Here is an 18,479-nt window from a genome sequence, read left to right as displayed (position 1 = left end):
GCCAGCTCACAACATGTTGCTGACATTGAAAGTAGGAAGTGGTCATAAGAATATGGCTCAACTGTGTATATCATGTAAGATCGCAATGGTGCATTGTTACACTACATCTAATGATTGTCAATGGTGTCCCAATGCGACATGCTGGGACGGTCATTAAAAATTCAACACTTCAATTCTGGTCTTAGGTAATATGCAACTTTGCCATCATAGAACACAATGCAAGTCTCAAGCCACTACAAACTGAATGTGACTTTTCTGCAATTAGTTTTTTTAAACAGCCCAAAAATCAGCAAAACAGCAAGTTGCGCAACTATTCTGAGACTCAGTCATATGACAAATGTTGCCGTGTATCCCTAGTTATTGATATATCTGTAAGATAGCTTTAAAATTCGTATTCCCTTACGTCCTACCAGCAGCACAGATGGGGTTAACTGCCCCTGTGGACTGGTAGGAGCGGCGGAATTTTTAATGAGCCCAAGAACCAATAAGCGATCTTCAGCTCCCAGAAAAGGAGGAGATCGCCCCCCAGCCCACCGTGTTTTTTTCTGTCCTTTGGACAGGTGGACTGGCGTGAGGCTCCCCTTTCTGGGAGCTGAAGTGTTTTTGAAGGGGGCTCTCTTGTTACTAGGAGATTGCCCTTTTTTCTGCTTTTTGCCTTACTGGCTTGCCTTTGTTGCTTTCTAAGAAGCTTATTGCGGCTCTATATTTACAGGTGTACCTCAGGGGGGGCGGTGACCTCCCTCCCCTCTTCCTCCGACCGGTTTTGAGAGGCTCAGCAGTACTCCGGTTGCTAGACGCCGTTCCGGCGTGAGCGCCGCCATCTTCCGGAAGTGACGCGCAGGTGCGCAACGTCACTTCCGGTCTTCTTATATCTCCGAGCGGTGTTTTTTTTTCTTCTCACCGCTCGGTCTTTCTTCTTGTTCCAGGGGATCCTGCTCTGTCTAGAGCAGATAAGGGAGATACCTTATTTATAGCTGAGTCTATAATAAAGGCTCCATTAGAGATCTGGGCTTACCTCTAGAGAGACCCCGCCCGGGGGCGGAGCTCCCCCTTTTTAAACGCCCAGAGCCTGTCATTCAGTCTCTGGTTGCGTTGCTTTGCAAGCTAGCTCCAGAGTTCCTGTGCTTGGCTTATATTCTTGCTTTGGATATTTTCTTCCAGCTCTATTTTCTTCAATTGCTGGTGGGCGTCCCAGATGTTGTTTTCCACCTCACTATGTGTTTGTTAGGTGTTATGACCTGTCTCTTTTTCTGTTACAGTGATGGCTTCCCCTAGGGATTCGGATCAACAGCGGAAGTCCAGGGCCAAAAGAAAGCACTTGGCCTGTTACGATTGTAACACTCCTTTGGACGACAACTGTCCTTATTCAAGGTGCGAGAGTTGTCGCACACAGGCAACCACGGAACCCACGATGCGGGAGATGTTCCAGTGGACGAAAACCTACGTGGATGATTCCATAAAGGGAGTTGTGCGCCTTCTTAATGAGAGGCTACCAGGATCCTCCCAGACTCCTATGGAAGTGACTGCACCAGTCGAGAGACCCACTCCCTGTTCCGTGGGGTCATCTTCTAAGGAAGAAGAACTAACTTCTTGTTTTTTTACTCCAGAGAAAACACAGAAGTTGCTGAAGTCCATCAGGTCAGGGGACCATGATGTTGACATGGGGGAGTCCTCCGTTCCCGCCGGACGGACACAGCGTGTCTTTAGAGCGGATGAGACCCTTCTCTCTGTGATGCGCACAGAGTGGAGAAAGTCTGAAAAAGGTCCAGTCCTCACCAGGAAGTTCAAGCTTATGTACCCAATGGCTAAACCCTTGGTGGAATCGTGGGGTTCCGTTCCCAAGGTGGACATGGCGATAGCCAAGTTGTCCAGGCGCACTCTGGTCCCTGCAGACGATGGGTCTAGTCTGCAGGACCCTCTAGATCGGAGGGCAGAGTGCACCCTTAGAAGGGGTTACGCGGCGGCCGCTGCCTCCGCATCGACATCTATTGCGGCCACTGAAGTAGCCTCCTTCTTACGCTGCAGGCTGAATCAAATCCAGACAGACGTGGATCAGAGCGTTTCCAGAGATGACATCCTGACCGCCTTCAAGACAGTCAATCTGGCTATGGATTTTTTGTGTGATTCCACCCAAATGCAGTTAAAACTGGCAGCCAAAACGATGGCTCTTCTCTCAGCTGCCCGTAGGCCACTATGGCTGAAGCCGTGGAATGCGGACAACGCGTCCAAATTTATTTTATGTGGGCTCCCCTTCGAGCCGGATAGGCTCTTCGGGTCCGAATTGGATAAAATTATGGAGGGACTCTCCGACAAGAAGGGGAAGAGTCTCCCCCAGCAGCCCTTTCGGGGACGCCCCAGACAGGATCAAAGATGCGGAGGCCGTTCAGGGCAGCAGGCTAGGCGCAGAGATTGGGGGGGCCGTCTCGTAGATCCTCGAGACGCCCCTGCAAACCCACCAAGGAGGCGAAACCCTCCTGACTATGGGCCTCTCCGAGGCTCTTGGATAAGCCCCCTGCCGTATCTTCTCTAGATTTTCCCGTACCCCTCCCCCAGATTCCCGTGGGGGGCCGTCTCTCCCACTTCAGACACATTTAGGCCCAGCAGATTGCAGACCCCTGGGTTCAGGGTATAGTTTCTGCCGGTTACCGGGTAGATCTCATCTCCCCCCCAGAGAGATTCATCGCCACGCGAAACTTCGGGTCGGCAAAACAAAAGATCCTAGAGTCCTACATTCAGGACTACATCTCCAAGGGAGCTCTGGAGGAGGTGCCGGCAGGGGAGAGAGGCCTAGGGATTTATTCTCCAGTTTTCCTGGTTCCCAAGAGGACGGGATATCTCCGGATGATCATCGACTTGAGATTTCTCAATCGATTTGTAACGAAAACCAGGTTTCGGATGGAAACCATAATGTCAGTCAGTCACATCCTCAAACCTGGGGACGTCATGGCTACTCTGGACCTCAGGGATGCTTACCTCCACATCCCGATCCATTCCGCCTCCCGGAAGTTCCTCAGGATCACGGTCCAGATCTCAGGGGTTCGCAGGCATTTTCAGTTCGCCGTTCTTCCCTTCGGAATCTCTTCTGCCCCTCTCATCTTCACCAAGGTGGTGGTGTCGGTGGTGGCAGCTTTGAGACTTCAAGGACTGACTATTATTCCTTACCTGGACGATTGGCTTTTCATAGCCTCTTCAGTTCCGATCCTTACCCACCATCTTCAGATCGCAATCTCCTTTCTCCTCCGCCTGGGCTGGATTATCAACTGGCAGAAGTCGAATGTGAGCCCATCAACTTCAATCCATTATTTAGGATTCGTGGTCGACTCTGTGGAGATGTCCCTCCAGTTGACTCTAGAAAGGAGAGCGCGGATTCAGGATCTGGCAAGGATCCTTTACGTCCCTCGTCGAGTCTCCATCCGGACTCTCATGAAGATGCTGGGGCTCCCTTGGGCGCTATGGCACCTCCGTCCCCTTCAGTCGGAGGTCTTACACTTATGGAACGGCAGCCCTGCGGGGCTAGATTCCCTGTGCTCCCTGTCCGGTCAAACCCGGAGTTCCCTCAGATGGTGGTTCATATTGACTACAGACGCGTCCCTTGTAGGCTGGGGCGCTCAGCTGGACGGATCCCCAGTACAGGGATCTTGGTCTCCTCTGGAGCGGCGTCTCTTTTCCAATCTTCGCGAGATGCGAGCTATCCGGCTAGCCCTCCTTCACTTCGCCCCTCAGATCCGGGGCAAAGCAGTGAAAGTCCAGTCAGACAATATGACTGCGGTTCTCTACATAAACAAGCAGGGAGGCACAAGATCATTGCCCCTTCTGTCAGAGATCGGGGTAATTCTTCGGTGGGCAGAGTCGAACCTTTCCCATCTATCTGCCACTCATATTCGAGGCTCCCTCAATATGATAGCGGACCGCTTAAGTCGAGGATTACCGACCATGGAGTGGTCTCTGCATCCGGAGATCTTCAGGCAGTTAGTTCACAGATGGGGTATGCCAGAGGTGGATCTCATGGCGACCAGGTTCAACACCAAGGTGCTGAGGTTCTGTTCCCTGTACAGGGAAGACAACCCCCTGGCGACAGATGCTCTGACGATACCGTGGAGGTTCAGGCTGGCTTACATCTTCCCTCCGTTTTCCATGATACCGAGGGTATTGACGAAAATCCGTCAGGATCAGGCCTCGGTAATGGCCCTCATACCGTTCTGGCCCAGGAGATCCTGGTTTACCCAGCTCATTCAGATGAGTCGGGGACAATACTGGAGACTCCCCCTGGAGCAGACCCTGGTGTCATGGGACACTCATCTCTGCCCAGATCTGCACAGGTTCAACCTGACAGCCTGGAGGTTGATCAGTCCCTTCCCAACATAGAAGGGTTTTCCGAGTCGGTCCTGAGAACTTTGTCGCATTCCAGAGCAGAGTCTACGAAGAAGGCTTACTCCAGGATCATGAGAATCTTCTTGTCATGGTGCGATTCCAAACAGGTGGCGTCTGCAGATCCGCCCCTTCCTGCGATATTACAATTCCTTCAAGATGGACTTGATAAAGGTCTCTCTCCAGCTACCTTGAGAGTTCAGATATGTGCCATCTCGGCCTGCCTTAACAGGCCGCATTCTCGGGACCCACTCATCAAACGCTTCCTGAAGGGAGCTGAAAGACTAAAGCCTACTATACTGAAACCTATTCTCCAGTGGGATCTTTCAGTAGTGCTCAGGGGGTTAGCATCTCCCCCCTTTGAGCCATTGAAGGAGGTGGAATTAAGATTTTTTACCTTAAAATTGGTTTTTCTTCTGGCTGTAGCTTCAGCCAAGAGGATTTCTGAACTACAAGCTTTTTCTGCAATTCACCCTTACATCATTTTCTTGCAGGACAGAGTATTCCTGAAGTTTTTACCCTACTTCAGACCTAAGGTTCCAACCTTACAAAATATTAACCAGGTAATCTCTTTACCAGTTTTGTTTTCAGCCTCCTCCTCTGATACTCCAGCCAGACATCCGCTGGATATTTCGAGGTGCCTCCAGGTCTATGTGGATAGATCTAGAGAGTTCAGGATAGATGAGAATCTCCTCATCCTGTTTGCCGGTAAGTCTAAAGGCCGTAAAGCGTCTAAAGCTACCATTAGTCGCTGGATCAAGGAAGCCATCAGGGAGTCTTTTGTCTCCCAATCTCTAGATCCTCTGGAGTTTGTGAGGGCCCATTCTACTAGGGTTGTCTCCACCTCTGTTGCGGAGAGAAGACTTCTCCCCTTAGAGTTGATCTGTAAGGCGGCTTCCTGGAGCTCTGAGTCAACCTTCATCTCCCATTATAGGATAGATGCTAGGGTGGCAGAGTTTTCGGCCTTTGGGCAGACAGTTCTTAGTTCTGCCAGGCATGAGGACCCTCCCTAGGGGATTCTTCTTGCTATCTCCCCATCTGTGCTGCTGGTAGGACATAAGGGAATCGTTAATTTCTAACGATAATTTGTTTTCCCTTAGTCCTAACAGCAGCACACAAATATCCCACCCTAGGTACAAGATGCTTGTTAAAGACACGGTGGGCTGGGGGGCGATCTCCTCCCTTTCTGGGAGCTGAAGATCGCTTATTGGTTCTTGGGCTCATTCAAAATTCCGCCGGTCCTACCAGTCCACAGGGGCAGTTAACCCAATCTGTGCTGCTGTTAGGACTAAGGGAAAACAAATTATCATTAGAAATTAACGATTTGCTCCTGCAGCATTTCCCATATTCCAAAATAGCAGTAATAGTTTATTCTGTTTTGATGAGTTTTAGAATTTGATTGCATTACAAAACATTTTCCACACATAAAACATCAAAATGGCTTCTCTCTTACGTGAAGTCTCTCATGTCTATTACGATCTGATTTCCATCTAAAACATTTGCCACATTCTGAACATGAATACAGCTTCTCTTCTGTATGATTTCTCTCATGTCTAACAAGACTTGATTTATCTGTAAAACATTTCCCACATTCTAAACATGAATATGGCTTCTCTCCTGTGTGACTTCTCTCATGTCTAATAAGATGTGATTTCCGTATAAAACACTTCTCACATTCTGAACATGAATATGGTTTCTCCCCTGTGTGTGTTTTCTCATGGAATACAAGATTTGATTGATCTGCAAAACATTTCCCACATTCTGAACATGAATATGGTTTCTCTCCTGTGTGACTTCTCTGATGTGTAACAAAATTAGATTTATATGTAAAACATTTCCCACATTCCGAACATGAATACGGCTTCTCTCCTGTGTGACTTCTCTTATGAATCACAAAATTTGATTTCTGTGCAAAACATTTCCCACATTCTGAACATGAATACGGCTTCTCTCCTGTGTGACTTCTCTGATGTTTAACAAGATGTGATTTTTCTGTAAAACATTTCCCACATTCTGAACATGAATACGGTTTCTCTCCAGTGTGAAGTCTCTCATGTATAACAAGACTTGATTTATCTGAAAAACATTTCCGACATTCTGAACATGAATATGGTTTCTCTCCAGTGTGACTTCTCTCATGTCTCACAAAATGGGATTTATCTGTAAACCATTTCCCACATTCTGAACAAGAATATGGCTTCTCTGAGTGACTTCTCTCATGGGAAACAAGACTTGATTTATCTGTAAAACATTTTCCACATTCCGAACACGAATAAGGCTTCTGTGTGTGTCTTCTCTCATGGGTAACAAGAGTTGATTTCTCTGTAAAACATTTCCCACATACTGAGCATGAAAATGGCATTTCTCCTGTGTGATGTTTCTCATGTCTAGCAATACTTGATTTATTTTTAAAACATTTCCCACATTCTGAACATGAATATGGCTTCTCTCCTCTGTGGCGTCTCTCGTGTCTACGAAGACTTGATTTATCTGCAAAAGATTTTCCACATTCTGAACACAAATACGGCTTCTCCCCTGTATGAATTCTTTTATGTTTAACAAGACTTGATTTGTCTGTAAGAAATTTCCCACATTCTGAACATGAATATGGCTTCTCTCCTGAGTGACTTTTCTCATGTCTAACAAGACCTGATTTCCGTGTAAAACATTTCTCACATTTTGAACATGAATTTAGCTTCTCTCCTATGTGACGTCTCTTATGAACAACAAGACTTGATTTATCTGTAAAACATTTCCCACATTCTGAACATGGCTTCTCTTCTGGGTGAATTTTCTCATGTGTAATAAGATGTGTTTTCTTTGTGAAGCACTTCCCACATTCTGAACAGGAGTATGGCGTCTCTCCTGTGCGAGTTCTTCTGTTTGCAGAAAGTCTTTTTGTGAACTCTTTAGCACGTAGAAATCTTTTACCTCCTCTTTGTCCTATATTTATGGTAACAATATGTGACTGGTCAGGAGAAAGTTCCTCATGATTAGGGGGGCTATATGACAGATTTGTGCTGTGAAGTCCTGAATCTACATTAAGGTTATCTCCTGAAAAGCGCTGCATGATGTCTTCATCACCTGCTTTATAATTTAGTGATAACATGAAGTTTCCTATAGAATTCTTACAGAGGTTTTCTGTGAAGATAAAAATAGAAATTTGTGCTTTACTTTTTTTAAACCACTGAGTAGACAAAGTCAGATCTATAGCTACACCATTCATTTTAAATCTCTCTTTCCTTTAATTAAAAAACTATACCAGTGTGCGCGATTCCAGCATCACAAAGCTTTGTGTAACACTGTGATAAGTTTAAGATTCTGCTCTACAATCATTTACCACTTTTACTACACAAACCTAACTACAAAATTTGAGAAACCAACCATATCTGGCAATCAAGCATGCTTTCAAGACGTTTGGCCCTTCAATGCCAAGGGGGCATCACATTAAAACAACAAGTTAACTTAAGGATCTGTCACCACATTCCTCAACACAACCTGCATTCATGATTAAATAGATCTCTCAGACCTGATGAGGCAGGTGGATTCACTAGAAAACTCCATGCCGTTATGCCCACCTACAGCTTAAATGAGCAGCACTTTTTAGTGTCTCTCTTCCTCAGCTTCTAATAGCAACAATTAATTAACCAATAATTCAGGACTCACTGGTAGTGATGAGCGAACTTGTGTTTTAAGTTCGGCGTCTAAAGTTCGAGTTCAGGTTATCGAAGTATCCCGTTATGGATTCTAAGGCTGGGTTCACACCAGAGCGTTTTACAGCGCGTACGATCGCGCTGTAAAACGCCCGACGCCCCAAGAAGAACATGAGCTTCTTTGGGGCGTCTTGTCGCGCGTTCCCGCTGAAGTCTATGTACGGGAACGCGCGACAAGACGTTCCGTTATGGTCCATAGTAGCGAAATCCATAACGGGATACTTCGATAACCCGAACTTTAGACGCCAAACTTAAAACACAAGTTCGCTCATCACTACTCACTGGCAATAAAATCTGACAATTATTATATGTCCAGTCAATAAAACAAGCTGGATACAGGTTATGATGTGCACAGAGGATGCGGGCATTTTGCGGAAGCTCATGCTTCTTCTGACTTGCGTTATGACTTGGGTGCACACAGGTATATATATATATATATATATACACACACACACACACCGTCCCCACTGCCATCACTATAGTAACTTTTCACTACAAACATTGAGGCAACAATATAATTATCATAAAAATAACAATGAATAACACCGACAATGGCATCTGTTGGGGGAAGCGGGAATATCATTTCTCACCAACTAAGGCTACTTTCACACTTGCGTTCGAGGTTCCGCTTGAAGGCTCTCACAAGCGGCCCCGAATGGACCTGTGCGGCCCCAATGCATTCTGAGTGGAGGCGGATCCGCTCAGAATGAATCAGTCTGGCACCGTTTGACCTCCGTTCCGCTCAGCAGGCGGACACCCGAACGCAGCTTGCAGTGTTCGGATGTCCGCCTGGCCGTGCAGAGCCAAATGGATCCGTCCAGACTTACAATGCAAGTCAATGGGGACGGATCCGTTTAGAGTTGACACAATAGGGTGCAATTTCAAACGGATCCGTCTGACTAACTTTATGAATTTTTTCTAAAAGATAATGCAGACGGATCCGTTCTGAACGCAAGTGTGAAAGTAGCCTAAGCAGACATTGAAAATGATGCTGAAAGCAGAAATCTGAGTGGAATACAGTAGGTGTGGACCCAGTGTGGTGCTCCTCCATTACCTGTCACTGCACACACGTGTATACACTGCACATGACGGCTCTTACCTTGTGATATAAGAGGCTGGTGCTCCTCCATTACATGTCACTGCACACACGTGTATACACTGCACATGACGGCTCTTACCCTGTGATATAAGAGGCTGGTGCTCCTCCGTTACATGTCACTGCACACACGTGTATACACTGCACATGACGGCTCTTACCTTGTGATATAAGAGGCTAGTGCTCCTCCATTACATGTCACTGCACACACGTGTACACACTGCACATGACGGCTCTTACCTTGTGATATAAGAGGCTGGTGCTCCCCCATTACATGTCACTGCACACACGTGTATACACTGCACATGACGGCTCTTACCCTGTGATATAAGAGGCTGGTGCTCCTTTATTACATGTCACTGCACACACGTGTACACACTGCACATGACGGCTCTTACCCTGTGATATAAGAGGCTGGTGCTCCTTTATTACATGTCACTGCACACACGTGTATACACTGCACATGACGGCTCTTACCTTGTGATATAAGAAGCTGGTGCTCCTCCATTACATGTCACTGCACACACTGCACATGACGGCTCTTACCTTGTGATATAAGAGGCTGGTGCTCCTTTATTACATGTCACTGCACACACGTGTATACACTGCACATGACGGCTCTTACCTTGTGATATAAGAAGCTGGTGCTCCTCCATTACATGTCACTGCACACACTGCACATGACGGCTCTTACCTTGTGATATAAGAGGCTGGTGCTCCTCCATCATGGCCTCCTTGTACAGGTCCTTGTGTCCTTCTATATACTCCCACTCATCCATGGAGAAATAGACAGTGACGTCCTGACACCTTATAGGAACCTGACAACACAATGACACCATCATCACCCAGACCCCTCCAGTGCTGTTACTGGAGAATTTCCCAGCATTCCCAGCAGTGTCACCTCTCCAGTCAGCAGCTCCATCATCTTGTGGGTGAGTTCTAGGATCTTCTGCTCATGTATCAGGGGGTGAGGGGGAGGCTCTGTGATGGGGGGAGGGGTCCTGCTCCGCCCTCCTAACTCCTGGAGATGGATGATGGGAGTCACACAGTCCTCCGATGTCTTCTTCACTATTGTGTACTCCTGTGGATGGAGAGAGACACTTAGGGAATAAATCCTTCAGGGGTCATGTGCTCTCCTCCGGCCCTCTCCTCCTGGTACAACGTGCCTACTTACCTTCTCATGGCTCCTACAACATGACTATTGGTCACTGGTCACATGACACATCACTCACCATATTGGGGGCTGATCTTCAGGTTCCCCATCACTTGGAAGGTCTGGAGGCCGTTCTCCAGGACCCTGGACTCTTCCTATCACTTCCTATGATGGATTCTCCTTCCCGATGTCTGACTTGTTACAGAATACAATAAAGAGGAGAGAAATCTAGAAAAGTTTACCTCTCCGCTCAGCAGGGAGATGATCTCCAAGGTGAGGTCTAATATTCTTCTGCTGATCTCCTTCCTGTCCATCATTGGTGGCTCATTCAGGAGAAGGCTCGTATTGCAGGTTTTTTTCATGATGCCTCCGAAATAAAGGAATAAAGGTTAATCAGTGAGTCCCATGTCTCCTATAATGAGGCAGAGAGAAAGTATAACTCATCCCACGAAACTGAGACCCTCATAAAGCTGCACTGATAGGAAAACTCTGAAGTCTGTGTGTATCTAAGCTCCTGGCAGTGCAGTGTGTATCTAAGCTCCTGGCGGTGCAGTGTGTGGAGGCAGGAGACTCTGAGCTCCGTGTGTATCTAAGCTCCTGGCAGTGCAGTGTGTGGAGGCAGGAGACTCTGAGCTCCGTGTGTATCTAAGCTCCTGGCGGTGCAGTGTGTGGAGGCAGGAGACTCTGAGCTCCGTGTGTATCTAAGCTCCTGGCGGTGCAGTGTGTGGAGGCAGGAGACTCTGAGCTCCGTGTGTATCTAAGCTCCTGGCAGTGCAGTGTGTAGAGGCAGGAGACTCTGAGCTCTGTGTGTATCTAAGCTCCTGGCAGTGCAGTGTGTATCTAAGCTCCTGGCAGTGCAGTGTGTGGAGGCAGGAGACTCTGAGGTCCATGTGTATCTAAGCTCCTGGCAGTGCAGTGTGGAGGCAGGAGACGATGAGCTCCGTGTGCATCTAAGCTCCTGGCGGTGCAGTGTGTGGAGTCAGGAGATGAGCTCCGTGTGTATCTAAGCTCCTGGCAGTGCAGTGTGTGGAGGCAGGAGACTCTGAGCTCTGTGTGCATCTAAGCTCCTGGCAGTGCAGTGTGTATCTAAGCTCCTGGCAGTGCAGTGTGTGGAGGCAGGAGATGATGAGCTCCGCGTGTATCTAAGCTCCTGGCGGTGCAGTGTGTGGAGGCAGGAGACTCTGAGCTCCGTGTGTATCTAAGCTCCTGGCGGTGCAGTGTGTGGAGGCAGGAGACTCTGAGCTCCGTGTGTATCTAAGCTCCTGGCAGTGCAGTGTGTGGAGGCAGGAGACTCTGAGGTCCATGTGTATCTTAGCTCCTGGCAGTGCAGTGTGTGGAGGCAGGAGATGATGAGCTCCGTGTGCATCTAAGCTCCTGGCGGTGCAGTGTGTGGAGGCAGGAGATGATGAGCTCCGTGTGTATCTAAGCTCCTGGCAGTGCAGTGTGTGGAGGCAGGTGTCACGGACGGTGTACAGGAAACAAGACAAAGCAACATGGATATATGACTCACTGGATCCAAAGCTAAGGAACCATAAGGGAGACCCCTGCACAAGACCTGAGACTATCCCTGGCTGCTCAGCCTATGCAACGATCCCAGAGGTGGATGGTTGCATATCCATGTACCTTGACTATATAACCCCTGAACACCCTACAATAGTGAGGGGACACGACCACCGGCTCCCTACACCAGACACGGAGGGAGTCAGGGTCACCTGGGATCCAGCAAACAGAAAATAACAGATAAATGTTCAGCACTTAACTTTGTAGCAGACTGGAAAACAAGATCAGCATGCACACACACTCCAGGAAGTAGTATAAGCCGCCCAGTAATGCATTATGGGGCGGAATTTAAAGGGATGCAATCAGTCCAACCACATGACAGCTGAGAGAGGCTAACGAGATGAGGAACTGAACATCACAACAAAGAAACTCAAGGAGGAGGTTCTGAAAGGCTTCTGTCAGAGCTTCTCAGCTGTCTGGTTGTGACAGCAGGAGACTCTGAGCTCTGTGTGTATCTAAGCTCCTGGCGGTGCAGTGTGTGGAGGCAGGAGACTCTGAGCTCCATGTGTATCTAAGCTCCTGGCAGTGCAGTGTGTGGAGGCAGGAGACATGTCCTGAGTATCTCGGCCCCCCGGTCCGGTGCTGGTCGGCGCACAGAACACTGCACACACGGAGGAGAATACACGTCTGTAAATCAGGCCTAAAACGGCCGTACACCTTCAGTATCGGTCAGATTAACCCTTCTTCTCCTGGAAGTTCTTCTCATACAAATACTGTGGCATCAGCTCCTATGTCCTCTGGATGGGGGGGGGGGCGCGAGCTGCTGTCAGACACCGCTAGTGGCGGTGAGGAGTGGGCATGCTGAATTCATCGTGCCTAGTGCCGAGGGTCTGCCAGTGGAAGTGATTCTGGGGGCCTCCAATACTTACCAGAGTCGTAGTTAGTAAATTTGGGGCATGAAAGCCCTGCCTCGAAAACGTCCCCAACCCAATTGTGACACCCACTTTTGGGCGGGGCTTACATAAGCTCCAATCAGTTTGGGCCTGAGACAGAAGGAATCGGTAGGTCAGTCCCTGCAAATTCAGGACTCTAGGAGAGTATGAGCCCGTCCTAAAGCTACACGGAGGCGCTGCCTTATATTGTTAGGCCTCAGACACAGGAACGTCTGCATTGTAGCCACAACACAGTGCACAGAACAGAACTGTACTTTATACCGCACTGTATCCATGTGCTACGTCTGACCGTACCTTTACATACGTGTAACATGTCTGATCATAACTCTGTGTGTGCAGAACACACGGTGCATCCATAAAAAGGCATCAAAAACAGAAAAGTACCACCTGCCATAGCACATACAGAGGCTGGTGCTCCTCCATTACATGTCACTGCACACACGTGTATACACTGCACATGACGGGTCTTACCTTGTGATATAAGAGGCTGGTGCTCCTCCATTACATGTCACTGCACACACGTGTATACACTGCACATGACGGCTCTTACCTTGTGATATAAGAGGCTGGTGCTCCTCCATTACATGTCACTGCACACACGTGTATACACTGCACATGACAGCTCTTACCTTGTGATATAAGAGGCTGGTGCTCCTCCATTACATGTCACTGCACACACGTGTATACACTGCACATGACGGCTCTTACCTTGTGATATAAGAGGCTGGTGCTCCTCCATTACATGTCACTGCACACACGTGTATACACTGCACATGACAGGCTCTTACCTTGTGATATAAGAGGCTGGTGCTCCTCCATTACATGTCACTGCACACACGTGTATACAGTGCACATGACGGCTCTTACCTTGTGATATAAGAGGCTGGTGCTCCTCCATTACATGTCACTGCACACACGTGTATACACTGCACATGACAGGTCTTACCCTGTGATATAAGAGGCTGGTGCTCCTCCATTACATGTCACTGCACACACGTGTATACACTGCACATGACGGCTCTTACCCTGTGATATAAGAGGCTGGTGCTCCTCTATTACATGTCACTGCACACACGTGTATACACTGCACATGACAGGTCTTACCCTGTGATATAAGAGGCTGGTGCTCCTCCATTACATGTCACTGCACACACGTGTATACACTGCACATGACGGCTCTTACCCTGTGATATAAGAGGCTGGTGCTCCTCTATTACATGTCACTGCACACACGTGTATACACTGCACATGACAGGCTCTTACCTGTGATATAAGAGGCTGGTGCTCCTCCATTACATGTCACTGCACACACGTGTATACACTGCACATGACGGCTCTTACCTTGTGATATAAGAGGCTGGTGCTCCTCCATTACATGTCACTGCACACACGTGTATACACTGCACATGACGGCTCTTACCTTGTGATATAAGAGGCTGGTGCTCCTCCATTACATGTCACTGCACACACGTGTATACACTGCACATGACGGCTCTTACCTTGTGATATAAGAGGCTGGTGCTCCTCCATTACATGTCACTGCACACACGTGTATACACTGCACATGACGGCTCTTACCTTGTGATATAAGAGGCTGGTGCTCCTCCATTACATGTCACTGCACACACGTGTATACACTGCACATGACGGCTCTTACCCTGTGATATAAGAGGCTGGTGCTCCTCCATTACATGTCACTGCACACACGTGTATACACTGCACATGACGGCTCTTACCCTGTGATATAAGAGGCTGGTGCTCCTCCATTACATGTCACTGCACACACGTGTATACACTGCACATGACGGCTCTTACCTTGTGATATAAGAGGCTGGTGCTCCTCCATTACATGTCACTGCACACACGTGTATACACTGCACATGACGGCTCTTACCTTGTGATATAAGAGGCTGGTGCTCCTCCATCATGGCCTCCTTGTACAGGTCCTTGTGTCCTTCTATATACTCCCACTCCTCCATGGAGAAATAGACAGTGACGTCCTGACACCTTATAGGAACCTGACAACACAATGACACCGTCATCACCCAGACCCTCCAGTGCTGTTACTGGAGAATTTCCCAGCATTCTCAGCAGTGTCACCTCTCCAGTCAGCAGCTCCATCATCTTGTGGGTGAGTTCTAGGATCTTCTGCTCATGTATCAGGGGGTGAGGGGGAGGCTCTGTGATGGGGGCAGGGGTCCTGCTCCGCCCTCCTGACTCCTGGAGATGGATGATGGGAGTCACACAGTCCCCCGATGTCTTCTTCACTATTGTGTACTCCTGTGGATGGAGAGAGACACTTAGGGAATAAACCCTTCAGGGGCCATGTGCTCTCCTCCGGCCCTCTCCTCCTGGTACAACGTGCCTACTTACCTCCTCATGGCTCCTACAACATGACTATTGGTCACTGGTCACATGACACATCACTCACCATATTGGGGGCTGATCTTCAGGTTCTCCATCACTTGGAATGTCTGGAGGCCGTTCTCCAGGACCCTGGACTCTTCCTATCACTTCCTATGATGGATTCTCCTCCCCGATGTCTGACTTGTTACAGAATACAATAAAGAGGAGAGAAATCTAGAAAAGTTTACCTCTCCGCTCAGCAGGGAGATGATCTCCAAGGTGAGGTCTAATATTCTTCTGCTGATCTCCTTCCTGTCCATCCTTTGTGGTCATTCAGGAGAAGAGGAGAGAACTGGAGGAGCTGGAGGCTTCTAGTACTGCAGGCGCCTTTATGAGAAGAGGAGAGGAAATCATCCAGGGGACAAGACCAGATGTCACCTCCAGAACCGCACTTCCTGAGCCTGGAGGGGCCCCGCTTCTCAGAGCCCCCACCACATGGATTCCAGGGGCCCCAACATGGAGATCACTGGTGGCTCCACAGGAGATAAATGTCTGATAGATGCAGGTCCCACCTCTGGGCTGTGCTCAGCTGTGTCCAGAACTCCTAGAGAAGAGACTGGAGAGAGCTGAGCTCAGGCCGGGCCCCGCTCCATTCATTCTCCTCCTGGAGGCAGGGGCCCCTCACCAGGACAGTCAGGGGCCAGCGAATGATGACAACCCCCACTACTCCTCCCCCATCATACTAAGCTGAGGAGCGGAGAAGGATTCCTTGTGTGTAATGGAGGAGAATCTCCAGAGGTGACATGTCTGAGCTCTCCACCACACTGTCTCCTCACAGCTCATCTTACCTGCAGGCTGGAGGAATGGCTGATACCAGAGAGAACAAGAGCCCTGACTACCGACCAGGACCTGCCCAGTGTCTGCTGCACTGCCAGACCTGAAGGACCTGGGGTGACGTCACCGTCATGTGATCACTGAAGGGGGCGGGGCTCAGCAGTGGGGAGAGGAGGTGCTGAAGGACCTGGGGTGACGTCACCGTCACGTGATCACTGCAGGGGGCGGGGCTAAGCAGTGGGGAGAGGCGGTGGTGAAGGACCTTTGATGATGTCTCCATCATGTGATCAGTGCAGGGGGCGGAGCTCAGCAATGTGGTGGATAAAAGGTGTTGAAGGACCTGGGTGACGTCACCGTCATGTGATCAGTACAGGGGGCGGGGCTTAGCAGTGGGGAGAGGCGGTGGTGAAGGACCTTTGATGATGTCTCCATCATGTGATCAGTGCAGGGGGCGGAGCTCAGCAATGTGGTGGATAAAAGGTGTTGAAGGACCTGGGTGACGTCACCGTCATGTGATCAGTACAGGGGGCGGGGCTTAGCAGTGGGGAGAGGAGGTGGTGAAGGACCTGCGGTGACATCACCGGCATGTGATCAGTGCAGGAGGCAGGGCTCAGCAGTGAAGAAGAGAAAAGGTCGGGAAGGATATGGGGCGTGATATCACCATCATGTGATCAGTTTAGGGGCGGGGCTCAGCAGTAGAGAGGATAAGAGGTGGCAAAGGACCTGTGATGATGTCACTATCATGTGATCAGGGCAGGGTCAGAAGGAGGGGAACAGCTTTAGAAGACATCCATGTCATGTTATCAGTGCAGTCACAGATTTTGTTGGTTGGGAGGCTGATATCCAGCAGCAGATAATGGGTTTCGGCGGCCGCCTCCATTTTGCCATCAGAAGGACATTTGCTTTTTATAAGTGGCGGGGACACCCTCACAGAAGGGGATCCTAAGGCATGTTCGGGAACATCCCCTGTCTGCAGCTTCCAGTCAGCAGGGAGCGTTCACAGCGGCGCCAGTAAATGGAGGGGAGTGCTTTTTTTTTTCTGCAGAAGTAGAGATGGAGGCATTATTCTTATAGGAGAGCATTACTGGGGGCATTATTCTTACTGGGGATCACTAATTACTATTATAGCATTACTATTACTGGAAGTATTAGGGCAAAACCCCCTTTTATAATTGTCGGGGTCCCAATTGAAGTGTCCTTATGAGCGCTGCGGAGAGCTGACACAGACATCACTGCTGAATCTGATTCTCTCCTTTATTCCACACTCCGTATACATCTTTATAACACTACAGATAATCACAGACAAATCTGGCACACCGCCAAGGGGGTGGAAAGTCAATACTAGTGATTTGATTTGTTATTCATAAGGCAATACTTCCGCCCCACACTAACAGAATTCTAATCTCCTTAAAGCTACAGAGAACGCTGATAAGGGAGCTGCTATCTTGGCCTTGCAGCTAGAAACATTTGGTCTATACATCCTGCCAGCTGGCTCATTAATTTTCCACACATGCACAAAATGGAAGAAATACTCATACAAAATGGATTCTCATCCCTCACAATTCCCCCATTTTGAGATATCTTGGAACTGACATCTTAACCCAGAGGTACTTCAGTCGGGATAAGCCCAACTACCAGCCGGAGGCCAGATTCTCTCCCAGGTATCGATGCAGCTCCCAAGATCTCTCAATAATCCCGGTAGTTTCTCCTTTTGGTACAGAACCTGTTGGCGCACATAAACATCAGCTTAATCCCAGCATATACTACTATTATAATCAACACTACTTGCATTATTGTTAGTAAAATTCCCACCAACCACCCACATATGAATAAGTTCTTTAGAAGTCAAAGGGATTTCCAGATAGGGCAGAGTTCTTGAACCCCTGGGACTGTGAGTACAGACCCAACAGTCCTTAATGGGAACCTGTCACCGGGATTTTGTGTATAGAGCTGAGGACATGGGTTGCTAGATGGCCGCTAACACATCCGCAATACCCAGTCCCCATAGCTCTGTGTGCTTTTAATGTGTTAAAAAACAGATTTGATACATATGCAAATTAACCTGAGATGAGTCCTGTCCCTGACTCCTCTCACGTACAGGACTCATCTCAGGGTAATCTGCATATGTATCAAATCGTTTTTTTGACACAATAAAACACACAGAGCTATGGGGACTGGGTATTGCGGATGTGCTAGCGGCCATCTAGCAACCCATGTCCTCAGCTCTATACACAAAACCCCGGTGACAGGTTCCCTTTAAAGGGGTTCTGCAGTTAGTTTAAACTGATGATCTATCCTCTGGATAGATCATCAGCATCTGATCGGCGGGGGTCCGACACCCGGGACCCCTGCCGATCAGCTGCTGCAGCCTTTTCACTGTTTACCGCAGGCCCAGTGACATCACGACCAGTATCAACTGGGCAAGGCTAAACTCCATTCAAATGAACAGAGCTTAGCCGCGCCCGGGCCAGTTGATACTAGTCGTGACGTCACTGGGCCTGCGGTAAACAGTGAGA

At 48.7% G+C, this 18,479-nt stretch overlaps 1 protein-coding gene and 1 long non-coding RNA gene across 2 annotated transcripts in view; both read right to left on the bottom strand.

Annotated features, from left to right (window-relative positions):
• Nucleotides 1-5,723: 5,723 nt before the first annotated feature.
• LOC122930459 (zinc finger protein 345-like) overlaps nucleotides 5,724-18,479 on the bottom strand; it is a 29,763-nt gene continuing 17,007 nt past the window's right edge. The window contains exons 5-6 of the mRNA XM_044283883.1: nucleotides 9,872-9,926; nucleotides 5,724-7,509 (exon numbers count right to left, since the gene is read on the bottom strand). Coding sequence (XP_044139818.1) covers nucleotides 5,801-7,509; nucleotides 9,872-9,926 — 1,764 coding nt within the window. The 3' untranslated portion in view covers nucleotides 5,724-5,800. The remainder of the gene's footprint in view (nucleotides 7,510-9,871; nucleotides 9,927-18,479) is intronic.
• Nucleotides 10,199-14,737, bottom strand: LOC122925015. The gene is made up of 3 exons (XR_006387480.1): nucleotides 14,678-14,737; nucleotides 10,573-10,697; nucleotides 10,199-10,258 (listed from the first exon to the last, which is right to left on the bottom strand). It is a non-coding gene; the product is annotated as an uncharacterized LOC122925015 (long non-coding RNA).

This window comes from Bufo gargarizans, chromosome 1 (assembly GCF_014858855.1).
Source record: "Bufo gargarizans isolate SCDJY-AF-19 chromosome 1, ASM1485885v1, whole genome shotgun sequence".
Classification (NCBI taxonomy): domain Eukaryota; kingdom Metazoa; phylum Chordata; class Amphibia; order Anura; family Bufonidae; genus Bufo; species Bufo gargarizans.
This window is presented reverse-complemented; position numbering and strand designations above follow the sequence as displayed.